Genomic DNA, 12,467 nt, shown 5'->3' with positions numbered 1-12,467 from the left:
TGTTTGAATATTTCCAACACTGCTGTAGGAAGGGACCCCTTTACTACGGAAGTTGTTTCACCTTTAGTGGAAATGCCATGTGTGAAAACCAATACATTCATTTCATTCAAAAATGATCAGTAAAAAACAAAACAGCTTAGCAGGAGTGGCAGGCTGCAGCACTCCGAAGAGTTGTTTATTTTGTGTTTCTTATCAAAGTTCCTTCTGCAAAATGGTTACAAATTAAAGGAAGCAATCTTTGAGTGCTGCGCCACAAACCCATCGATAGGCTCTCTCCTGTACGAAGGTAGAAATGAAGCTGACAAGATTTCCAGTTAGTTCCTTCATCAGAGCACCTTCTTACAAGTTTTACCTGACAATTCCGACTGCTCTTTCTGAAGTTATGGACGACTCATTTATCACGTGAAATCAATTGCTCTGCTGATTATCAGTCACCAATAGATGAAAACAAAGTTTAGAAAAGTAATGCCGAGTGCAGCAGATCTCCTATGAGTAAGTAGTTTGCACTTAATAAAACTCCACGTTGTATTGTCTGAAATGATAGGTCAGGTCCTCAAGCTGTTGGGTTTGGTGTTTTCCCAGGCAATAAGAAGCTAATCAGGAGTATTTTCAAAATCCTACACCAGCAAGAATGCTCACATAGTTGAATGTTGATGTGCAATCCTGTGGAACAAAGCATGTTCCCCTGTTGAAGAATCTACACAACTGAGAATCAGCTTTCGAGGAGCTCTTTTAAACAAACACCACAGCGTCACAGAAGATGTATAACCAGGTGTTTTATTGGTTCTTTTATACCGATCATTACACAGAGACAGCTAGAAACAAAAACAGACAATGGGTACACTTGTACTTGTTACCTAAAAAGCACATGTAGCTATTGCTGCCACTGCGAAGATCACTTGACAAGTCGCATGACATCGCCGTCACTTGCTGCTTAGCATCCTTACAAGGACAGGTACCAACAGTATGTTGAACACTGTTATGCATCTCAAGTTATAAGCTTTGCCAAAAACAAAACAAAATAAAAATTAAATCACACACACACACACACACAAGTCCCATTTTACCATCCTTACAACATACCATTTACACACCCTATATATATATATATATATATATATATATATATATATATATATATATATATAATTTAAAAACCCTTTCACAGCAGTTACACAATGTTATTGTAAAGGCTATCAACAACAAACAGACGATACAACGCAAAACAGTTTGGAAAGGGTAAAGACCTTGGACTTGGGAGCAGGTTAATTAAGTCATGTGGGTACACATTTAAATGTTACAGCATACAAACCTTCTAAAAAGTTATAAACAAAAATAGGTGTATTTTTTTCCTCCAATACCTCAGTTAATTATTATTTTTTTGTTTTGTTAAGTCGATACAATCTAGGTTACGTTACCCATCCCTCGCAGCCGATGGAATGTTAGCGCGGCAGCCAATCTGTCCCTGCTCCAATACAGTATCCCAGATCGCTGCACTTCCACTCTGCAACACCTCGCCCCCTGCCCTGTCCCCCGAATTTAAAATAAAAACCTACACATTTACAACGACAAGTGTTTTCCAGAGATGTGAAAACATGGGATGCGGTGGAATCCCTTTTTTTCGGAATTTCGTTTAAAAAAATGCGTTTCTACAATCAAAACTACTAAAAAACTTGCATTTAGAAAATAGTCGATAAAAATATTCCTCTGAATTGTACAAGGGGTACAGGGACCGCTGATAAAAGACTTGGTAAAGGGATGCTAGTCAGATTCTCCACCTTTCTCTCCGGATTCTTCAGATGCTGGCGCCTGCAAGAAGAAAAAGAATGCATTGAAAAAATAAAAATAAAGACGACCTTTCAAAACCACATTAACATTGTGAATAATAAAACAAAATAATCCGACAATGATCATGATTTCTTTTTTTAGGTTTTTTAAAAATATTTATTTGAATCAAACCCTCTAATTGGTAGCCTCAGTCTTTGTATGTTGTATTGGGGGCCCTGAAGCCAAGTGAATGTCCACAGCTCCACTTAGGTGCTGACAACTCTGAAGCAGGGATAAACAACTTGACCTAAAGCACTTCAGGCTGGTTTCATAGACAGGTTTGCACCAATCTTTGACTACCTTACCCAAGGTAAAACTGGGTAGTCAAAGATCAGAGGTTGTGAAAGCAGCCAAAATCATTCATTTATATCTATGAACCCTGGAACAGCACAGCACTGCAGGATTGCCGTCCTTCTGTACACTGGTTTGAATCTCATGGCTTGTTCACCTCGTCGCTTTGGGCTTCTCCATTTTCTGCAGGGGCTTCCTCCTCCTTCTCCTCCTGCTGCTGCTTGGATTCTTCCTTTGCCTTTCCTTTCTTGGCCTTTGCTGGCGTTTTCTCCTTCTATAAAAGACAAATACAAACGTATATATTTATTTATTAATCTCATCTACTGTCAATTCAGAACATGTGTGTGTGCATGACCATAATGGGAGGTGGGGGCTCTAGCTTCAACTGTCTCATTAATAAGACTAAACATCCAGCGGACTACACACACACACTTGACTGTTCCCCTCTCTGAACTGTGCGTGTGTTTCCATCGCAACCACACAGGAACCTGGTGAAAACTAAACACGAGCAAGCGACAACACCACCAAGATGCTAAAACAGGGCAGATGGGATCATCTAATTTTGAAAGGGGGCACGATCGTCAGATTAAATACATTGCATGCCAGCGGTTAAGGCATGTGTTGAGTCGAGGAAAGAAAAAGAAGCCTCCTACCTTTACTGGCTTTGGCTTAGGTTCAGGCTTTGCTTGAGCTGGTTGCTGAAAAATGAAGAAAGGTGTATTGGTTATTCCACGCTACATTTTGGGATCTCCCCCACCTCACATTCTTTTGCATTTCTAAGTACCTGGAAGTGTTTTAGGAAGAAATATTAGCTCTCAACTCTCATTAGTTTTAAAGTGATGGCCCTATAATAGGGTGTGTCTGATCCCAGCACTGTACATAGTTCAGGTAATATGTTGACACTTTATGAAACCAGAGGGCATCAGGAAGAGATCTTGAACACTTTCAAAAGATGACCTCAAAAACATGGCCCCTTTTCAGTACTCCCATTATAGGCCCATAACTTTATATATTCAAATAATAATAATAATTGAGCTAGTATTTGGGATTCTTCCAGGTACTTCCTGGTGAGGTGCAAATCCATTTGACCTGGAATTACCTAGATGAGTCATTTTGAACAACAGTATTATACACAAACACACCACTGACTTCTAATCTTGCAGGGGAAAGCAGGCTTATATTTACATTAAAACACACAGAATCAAAAGTTTAATAACACAAACATCATTAGATCTTTGATGGGAATATACAGCTTTTTAAATACAATATCCGGCCTTGTTTTCTCTAACCATATCCAATTAAAACAAAAAACAAAACAAAAAAACACAAATGCATGCTTACTTCTTGTATCCTTGTTGATCTCCTCTTGGGCAGCTTCTGTTTGTAGAATACAAATAAATGAGAACTAAAGAAGCAAATTGATCTATACTTTGCAGTTATGGAAAACTACCTACATGTATTCCTATACCGTACTTACTGCAAAAAAATAAAAGGGAGAGATAGTCTGATCAAGCAAAGATTGCATGCAAGGGATTGATTTCCTGCAAGACACGCAGTACCTCCGATAAGAACAGAGTGCTGTCTACAATTACAATGACTTGAGCACCACTATCATAGTCCAGCAGGTCACACACAACTTTCATCTTATGATTGTGACATACCAGACTGCACGTGCCCGATCAATCATTCTCGATTGGAGAAGGCATTACAGCTTTGCGCTGCAGTTCAGCCAGTCAACAGTGTAGCTACAGTATTAAAACCACCTTCTTAAATCACACACAAGCCAAAGACCCTGTCCACACTGCTGCAGGTGGGGTTGAACCCTGGTAGTACAGCTAGTCTAGAACTTCATGCAACTGAGATTCCAAATCAGCTGTAACCAGACATCTCAGAATGTGCTCTGCAAAAACATGCATCACTAAGACAATCTGCTCACCTACCACTTTGGACTATAACCTTCCATTTGATCCGTTCTGATATTTAAACAGCAGAGTTCACATCATTTATTTGAAATTCAATCGTGTTTTTTTTTTTTGTTTGTTTGTTTTGTCAAAATGATAATGTTTCTACAGTTTCTAAATTGTCTGGAAGATTCATCAAAACTTACATCATCTTGTGCTTCGGCTTTATCACTTTCCTGAAAAATGGAAGAACGGGTAAATGTTTAAACAAAATAATAAATTGCATTTTGGGCAATAAAATAAACATCATTCACAAAGTTGTATAATTAAAAGGTTCAGTTTTCCATGAACGTTAAGATGATAATATTCACAATACAACACACACATATGTAATTAAGGAACTTTAATGGCTCATTACATGTTGGTCCTTTGTAAAATTATTTTATACCAATAAATTTATATACATACAGGGTACACAATTTTCATGTGAAATGAAGTCAGTACCACTGCTCTGGGCATGATAGTAAGCAGTGGTACAATATTAGGCTATTTTAAAATGCGTCTAAGCCAGGTCTTCATTCAAACCAATTGTTTAACTCAATCTAGGTATGCAATTACGTAATGAACTGCCTGGATGGAGCACGGTTCTGGGCTCCCTGAAAAGGAAACAGACAAATTCACGTCTGCTTTTACAGATAACCCCAAGACAGGGGTGTCCAATTTTCTGACACGGAGCCTTGGGAGAACTCTAAATCTGAGCATTATACTTCAATGTATAAATTGACTTGGAGCATATTACAAGCTGTTGTATTATAACTAGTCGAGTCTTGAGGGCTGTATAACTGTTTTAAACTGCTTAAAATAACCGCGTTCGAAATAAGTTTAAACGAAAATGTAACTAAAGTACTAGAGGGTGGCTATTCAGGTGTAAACCATGATCCGCTTGGAGTATATTGAAATGGCGTTCAGCCGAATTAACTTCGAGCAAATCAAAACCGGTAGTGTGGCTGTTGGGGAAATTTATCAAATGTAAATGTTACCCAAGCTAATCTATACGCCTTAACAAGCCCTTGTTTTACGGTTTAGCCAGGTACTTTCTATTTTCCATCTTCCTTAGTCTCGGCTACAAAAAGAAAAATAAACACCAAGAGCCCCGCCTCCCTAAGCGCCCTCCTATGTCAAGATAAGGGAGGGACTTGAAACACCAAAGGATTCGCGGCGACGTCATCGCAGCCACCATCCATTCCCGCCTTTAGTTCGAATTTCGAACTCCGACATCCTCAGCGATACTCCAAGCGGAGAAAGTCTGCAACGTATCAGAAAACTGTAGCACCAACGCTAGTGCTGGGGCATCGCCATTACAATACCAGGAAAAAAGGGAAAAAAAACTGCACAGATGTAGACAGACGCAGACAATGTTCACGGGGTTACGTTATGCGGATTTTAAACGATATATATATAGGCTTCGAACTATCCTGTTTGCGCACACACGCTGTGTGTCTGCTGAATTCGAGACACGCAACAATTATAGCATACAGTAAGCGTCTTCTTGTATTATCAGCAGCCATGACACCTACACGATTTTGCGACCACCATACCTTACTGGGCATGCAAGACCAAATGGAATGTGTGCATCTGTACCGTCTGCATTAACGTGCAAATTAGCACCAGCTTACTGAGAATTTAAATCTTTAAAATTGCAATATGCATGCAACATGTATATTGCGTCGCCCCTCTTTATTTTTTAAATGACGTATCAATTAATACATTTTTGTTTTCATCTTCATGAAAATAGATACATATCAAACATGTATAGTTGTATAAAAGCGTTGGTGCATTTTTTTTTTAAATGTGGTTTCGCATTCCTTCGAATTCTCCACAATTCCACAACCTGTGTACAGTACGAGGATACACCCCCTTTGTTTGCATTCATTTCAATACGTGCCATTTTGAAGAGAAAAATAACACAACCTCGCTTACTTATATATTCGGATGCACATTTAAAAAAAAAAAAAAAAAAAAAACATGCACACGAAATTTACTGTCCAGGAGGAATTGACATATTTAATATATATTTAGACGCGCATCTCGACATATCAGATCGCAGCTGTTAGTGTACGACACAATAAAGGCGCCACTTCAAGACAGTGCAGATGGCTACGTTAAACCCCCTTCTAACCACATACCAAAGTGCTGTTAGTTTGCTTCCATTGCAACATTGCATTTGTTTTTTCTGCATGCACTGGACGAATGTTTTAAATGCACGTGCATTGCAAAATTAACGTAACACGTACTTCTCCATTTTGCTTTTAAGAAAACAAAATAAACACACATATAAAAACAAACATGCATGAAATTAAACGTACCTTTCGTTTCGGCATGTTTTTATTTTTTTTTAGTTTTTCTGTATAATCAACCAATAAAAAAAAGTGTAAATGGCGTTCACAGGAGAAGACAAGGTGACTAGTTATCGGTTGTGTTGAGAAGGAATCCAAACAGGGCTACCTTGTAAAACAGCCTTGTAAGACGATAATATTCCATCACAAAAAAACCAGATCAAACCAGATTGAGTCTCTCTCCCCTCCCCTCTCCATTCTATTTATTATATAGCACCAACTTGAAGGGCCACTCACTCTCCGCCCCTGGTCGCCATTGATTGGCCTTTAGGACCCGACAGCACATTTTTAAATGAAAACAAGACACCTGTGTGGGCAGGTTAGTATGTCAATCAGTCTCTGGGTTTTCCCTTTTTTTTGGCAACGGGAAAGTGTGGTCAAGAAACGTGTACAATGTAAAAAAGTCCAGTACTTAAGGACTTCCTAATACCCCCTCTAGCCACTGCTTTAAATCCAGTCACGTGATATCTATTTCTGGTGCTGGGGGTGGTGGAGGGGGGGGGCACCGCTGCGGCTGTTTTCTTGTCATTGTGCCAAATGTGTTGCTTAGCGTGTGCTAATAAGGATTACATGATATCTTTATCTCTTCAAATATGATCCACAGAAAACGTAAACAGATGTATCTGCTTAATAAAACGAGTACCCGTGTGTATGTGTCTTGACATAATAAGGGGTGTGGATTCCCTGCCGGCCAATGGGGAGCAAAATACCGCTATAAAGAAACATGGCGGACAGCTGCGCCTGGATTCTGGTGCTCGGAGCCGTCCTTTTTTGCAACCTTGTGAAAATGCTTTTGCCGTCAGTCTCTTCCCTTGTAAGTAGGTTAATACGTGATTATATCCAGCAGGTATAACCCCCAAAACCACACAATGCACACACGTATTGTTAATTTACAACACCAGGCCCCGGGCCGCATTTGGTTTGAATGGACAGTAGGAGTTTATTCAATCTGTCTTGTGTGCACTGCCTTGACTGTACCGTTAAAAACTTAATAATTTTTTAATGACTTTGTTAACAATCTGTCTGTAGACGTGCCACGTGTAGTTATAAATGTTTCGTTTTTACAGACGGCTGAAATATGTAAAAGTATTCGCGCCGTTCATAACAACACACAATAGAGGACACGTCACAACAAACACGCATGTTTTTTTTGTTTTTTTTGATATGATATGGATAAGCTGCATCTAACCCTTTTCAGGAAGGAGTGTGGGTTAAATGTGTAACGACGTGTAACAGTATACATTTGCAGTCTACTGCATCTCGCCATGATGGTGCTGTTTAGTATTACAATTATGGGGTGCATATCTGTAATACAACTTCGCTTTGTATACATACTGTACAACGAATATATACAATAACAGTTAATATTTATAACCTTTATTTAATGCACCGTATTATTTGAGTACAATGAAAATCAAATAATATAAGAATACAATTAAATATAAACGTATTGGGGACATTTACTAACCCAATGTGACTGTACACTGACTGTAGACCACAGACTAGTAGTCCTACACGCCGATGGATTGCAGAGGCAGGTACACGATCTACTGGAAGAAATTGCACCATTGAGTGGCATACATATTATTTCCAGCTGGTAGTCAATTTTTTTTTTTCCCTCCTGTGATTACCCCCAAAAAGAGGTGGTTGCTCTTCATTAATTCATGGGTGGCTTATCCCAGCCAGGTATACATTAATCAAATTAACCCTATATCCTCCTATAGCTGTTTTAGAATTGATTGGTATAAATCAAAACTGTCGATTGTATTTGGAAGAATAACTTTTAGACCATGTAGTTTGTCTTTATGTGAACCCTCCTTTGTGTGCGTGGCAGTATTTACTTTAAATTGGCAGAAAAATACTTCTTATTTCCCTTTAATATTTTAAGTACGTGCATAATGCATTTTATTGACAAATTCACACCACTATAAAAGGTGTGTGTTTTTTTGTGACTGGTTTGTTGCCCTGTGCTTGTTCTAGGTATATCTTACTCAATAGGATTGTGCCAAATACACCTATTCACTATGTAACACAATTTTTGTTCCTGGGTAGTAAGTCTTATTTCCTAATTGCTTATGCCTCAAAAGTATAGAAAATGGCTATTATTCCCCACAAACTTTGCTTTTGTGACCAGGACAGTGATATTTCAAAATATCACTATTTCCAATGGGAAAACGGGCAAATGTGTGTCTTTTTGTTCACATAGTCAGAAAAAAAACATATGAATCCAAATTAATATGTATTTATACTAAAGTAATACAAAAATGACTACAAAAGATTTAGAAGCGAGTAGTTTTTCGAGATTTACGATTATACTGTAAATTTACAGTAATTGTAAATCTCGAAAAACTACTCTCCTAAATCTTTTGTAGTCATTTTTGTATTACTTTAGTATAAATACATGTTAATTTGGATTCATATGCAATTAGGAAATAACACTTACTACCCAGGAACAAAAAAAAAAAAAAAAAAAAAAAATTGTCACAGTGTTATTTTTAGGACCACAGTGACTTCTTATAATCTGCGGTTAGGTTGCAGGGTTAATATATTGTTCAGTGTAGGTAACCACTAGACTAACCACAGTACTAAGCCACCTAGTAGTTATTATTGGTAAAAAAATAAAATCCCATAATAGAGAAGCACATTACCTCGGTGAAAGTTGTGCCTCTCGTCTTTGCAAACAGCTGTCGAAGGTCCTTCAGAAGGATGCTGACCAGGAGACCCAGATGAGGCTGGAAATCCAGAGCATGAAGCAGGAGCTCTCCTCCATCAGCATGATGGATGAGTTTGCCAGATACGCCAGACTGGAACGGAAGATCAACAAGATGACGGACAAACTCAAAACCCATGGTAAAGGGTCTTCTCTGTCTAAAACTGGGATTCTCAGCCTTTTTCACTGTTGCTGCAAATGCAGGCCCTACAAATGTCACATGGGCCTCTGGATAGCAGTTTGATCAATTCCTGTTTTTACTATGGGTTTAACAAGACGCACCTGAGCTTGTTACCTGTGAACTGGGTTTAAAGAGTAAGTATTGGGTTTCCGAAAAATATAGCGTTACACATCCCCAGGTGTTGCTACAACTGTTTAAATAACGTACCTGTAATTTCTCTCCATGGTTTTTACACTTAATAACTTTAAAGTCTGTTTTCAAAACTCTTTTCAAAATGGCCGCTCTAGTGCACTGGGGGATCCATCCTTTAAATCACTGCAGGAATTTAAAATAAAAAAACCCACAAAGTGCTCTGGCATTTCTGTTCCATATCACATCATGGATTGTATTTGCTGTGTTACCTGTTTGACAATGTGGACAATAATCTTTACATTATCAGTGCACTAGAGCCTTCATTTTGCAAAGAGCTTTCAAACAGATTTCAGTCATAAGTGTAAAACGTTGTCAGGATGTTAACAATGAAAAGAAAAATGACAGGTACGTTATTTAACCAGTTGTGTAACTATTTTTCAGAACCCTGCTACTTACCCTTTAATCAAGCACATATTAAAACCTGAAAAGGGTGAAACTACAATGCAGTAGGAGTGTTCTTTCTATCCTTGTATTAAAGCACATTTAACTTGGAATTTCAGCTTTAGCTGAGGTATTTACCATGACTAAACCATTTCCCCAATGATTACAGTAGAGAGAGCGCACAGACTGCTGTCCTTCACTCACGGCAGTCAGAATGCAAGCTAACTCCCAAATGAACTAATTCTACCTCCAGAGGTCATTTCCGTGTCTTACTAATTCCTTTGATAAACCTAAACTAAATCCACTGAAGTGGCGAGCGGGAAGTATATTGAAGTGCAGGAAAAAGACTGGGACCCATTCTCTTCATGGCAGTGGCTTGTTTCTTCCTTCCTCCCATATACACATCCTGTTCATGTCACTTGTTTTCTGGTGTTTTATCAAGGTGAAGCAAAGAGTAACTATTCGAGAAGTCAGTTAACTAATTTTGCTTCATAGTCGAATGAAACCTGCTGAAAAACTTACTGAATTACATACCACTTTGTAGTTTTCCATACACTTAACAAAAAATTGACAAATTGATAAATGTGACTTTTTGAAATCTAACATGAAACACTTTTCTATTATGGATCTGGTAGACTTTTGCAATATCGTTTTGTAGCGTCTTTGATTATCTACATAATGTTAAATAAAATTGTTCATATAGGGTTTTTTTTTTTTTTTTTGTTCAGTGCAAAAATTCTAGGTGATGCAGAACTTTTTGGTTCAGCTGTAGATTTATAGTTGGGTATATAAAAGGTAGTACTTGTTCATTTTCAAGCCACCTTTAGGATAGTGCTGTGTGAACAGTAAAAACAGCTTCGCTTTGGGGTGAAAAAAAGAAGCAGAGGTTTAACCACAGGTCTAGGAAAAGTCACTTCATAGCAGGGACAGATCTGTAGCAGTGATCTCGCCCAATCTGACAGCGCTGTGCTGGGAAGCACCGCCTCGACAGCTGTCGCACGCTCCCAGCTGTTGGTTGTGCACCTGGTACGAGTTGCATAAGAGATGCACCAGTCAAAACTCAGTCCCTCTATCTGCAGACAAGAAAGCCTTCCTGTGCAAGTCATTTAATGACTGATCGAAAAGTGATCTTTCTATACAGTGCAGGTGATTTAACAGGGGGTATGTAGATTGCTTAGTGATTGATCAGATCGGGTGTCTTCTGTTATTTCAATATTTGCCACAACAGTCATCTTGCAATATAAACAGTGTTTGTTTAAAATTCAACAGTCCTTTGAAGCAGAAGTTTTTTTTTTTTTTTAGTGAGTTCTTTCATTTATTTTCTTTATTATGGCCTTATCAAAACTGTCTCCTGTTTATTACAGCCCCCCCCCCCCCTTCCCAGTACAATGATTTGGGGTTGAGTTTGTTTGACCCCTAACAGGTGGGATGATTTAGGAGTAGTTGCAGTCCCCAACAAGCACAGTTTTTATTTGTTTATTTGCGTATATGTGTGTGTTTATTTGTTATAACTACCCTATTTTCTTGGCCTCTGTTTTGATCAATTGAAAAGACCAGTAGCTTGAAGAATCTGCTGTACAGTAGATTATAGGTTTTACCATCAGGACCAACTAGCATAGCTTTTTTTTTTTTTTTTTTTCTTTCAGTCAAATCAAGAACTGGTCAGCTGGCAAAAATAAAATGGGTGGTTAGCATTGTCTTCTATATTTTACAAGTAAGTAAAAAAAACAAATGCATTGTTTGAGACCGTACCTATACATATGATTATACTTTACCCAGATTCATGCTTGGTTGGATGCCAATATATTGGCTAAACTTCAGAGGGAATAGCGTTAAAGCAGTTCCGTACTGTTCATTTTCTGAAATGGCAGTGAATAGCAGTGATACAGATCACATGCTTTTTTGCATACAACACTTTGTATTTTGCATGTTTACAAAGCATTCAGTTACAGAGGAAAGATCCCTTACGCTAGTCCTCTTTTGTTAATAAGACCCATGATATATTATGATTATATTGTATTAGCTTTGTGTATATTGAAGAAAACTTGATTGTTGATTACACCTATGGTCCCTTGTTCTTGTGGAAATTTCATTTTAAACGATTCTCTCTCCCCAGGCAGTTCTAATGATCTCGTTAATTTGGAAGTATTATGCTGACCCAGTGACTGTACTGCCCAGCAAATGGATTGCACCTCTCGAACGTCTAGTGGCTTTTCCAAGTGGAGTAGCAGGTAAGAGAAGTTAATGCAATGATGTCATGGTGCTATATCTACAGTACAGAAGCACATTTCTGATGGACCTCTGAATAACCAGTTTTATTTTCCACAAAGCAGCTTTTAAAGCTGCCTGCAGTTGTATGCTTGTAATAGCTGTGCAAGAGTCCCAGTGCTTGTCAATTAAATTCTTGATGGCACTGCATGTAGTTATTACTATACATTATTATTATTAACCATGCAGTTGTGTATGTTGGCTTAAAATTGGATTTGTTTTCTTTACAGGTGGAGTTGGAATAACTTGCTGGCTTGTAGTGTGCAACAAGGTTGTTGCAGTCATGCTGCAGGCTTTCAGCTGAGAAGAGAGGCCAGCTT

The 12,467-nt window shown here is 38.3% G+C and overlaps 2 protein-coding genes across 3 annotated transcripts; one reads left to right on the top strand and one right to left on the bottom strand.

The window, feature by feature from the left end:
- Window positions 1-761: 761 nt before the first annotated feature.
- On the bottom strand, window positions 762-6,557 carry si:ch73-281n10.2 (uncharacterized protein LOC561719 homolog). The gene is made up of 6 exons (XM_041232900.1): window positions 6,386-6,557; window positions 4,226-4,255; window positions 3,460-3,495; window positions 2,772-2,816; window positions 2,276-2,392; window positions 762-1,809 (listed from the first exon to the last, which is right to left on the bottom strand). The coding sequence occupies exons 1-6, from the start codon at window positions 6,398-6,400 to the stop codon at window positions 1,762-1,764; spliced, it is 291 nt and encodes a 96-aa protein (XP_041088834.1). The 5' UTR covers window positions 6,401-6,557; the 3' UTR covers window positions 762-1,761.
- On the top strand, window positions 5,330-12,467 carry get1 (guided entry of tail-anchored proteins factor 1). 2 transcript variants are annotated; one of them, XM_041232899.1, is made up of 6 exons: window positions 5,330-5,556; window positions 6,630-6,734; window positions 9,100-9,265; window positions 11,526-11,593; window positions 11,996-12,110; window positions 12,378-12,467. In XM_041232899.1, the coding sequence occupies exons 2-6, from the start codon at window positions 6,708-6,710 to the stop codon at window positions 12,449-12,451; spliced, it is 450 nt and encodes a 149-aa protein (XP_041088833.1). In that variant the 5' UTR covers window positions 5,330-5,556; window positions 6,630-6,707; the 3' UTR covers window positions 12,452-12,467. The 2 variants fall into 2 exon arrangements, with proteins under 2 accessions (XP_041088833.1, XP_041088832.1); XM_041232898.1 differs by lacking the exons at window positions 5,330-5,556; window positions 6,630-6,734 and adding an exon at window positions 6,922-7,229.

Source organism: Polyodon spathula, chromosome 30, assembly GCF_017654505.1.
Source record: "Polyodon spathula isolate WHYD16114869_AA chromosome 30, ASM1765450v1, whole genome shotgun sequence".
In the NCBI taxonomy this organism is placed as follows: Eukaryota; Metazoa; Chordata; class Actinopteri; order Acipenseriformes; family Polyodontidae; genus Polyodon; species Polyodon spathula.
The sequence above is the reverse complement of the archived record's forward strand: the minus strand, read 5'-3'. Positions and strand labels throughout refer to the sequence as shown.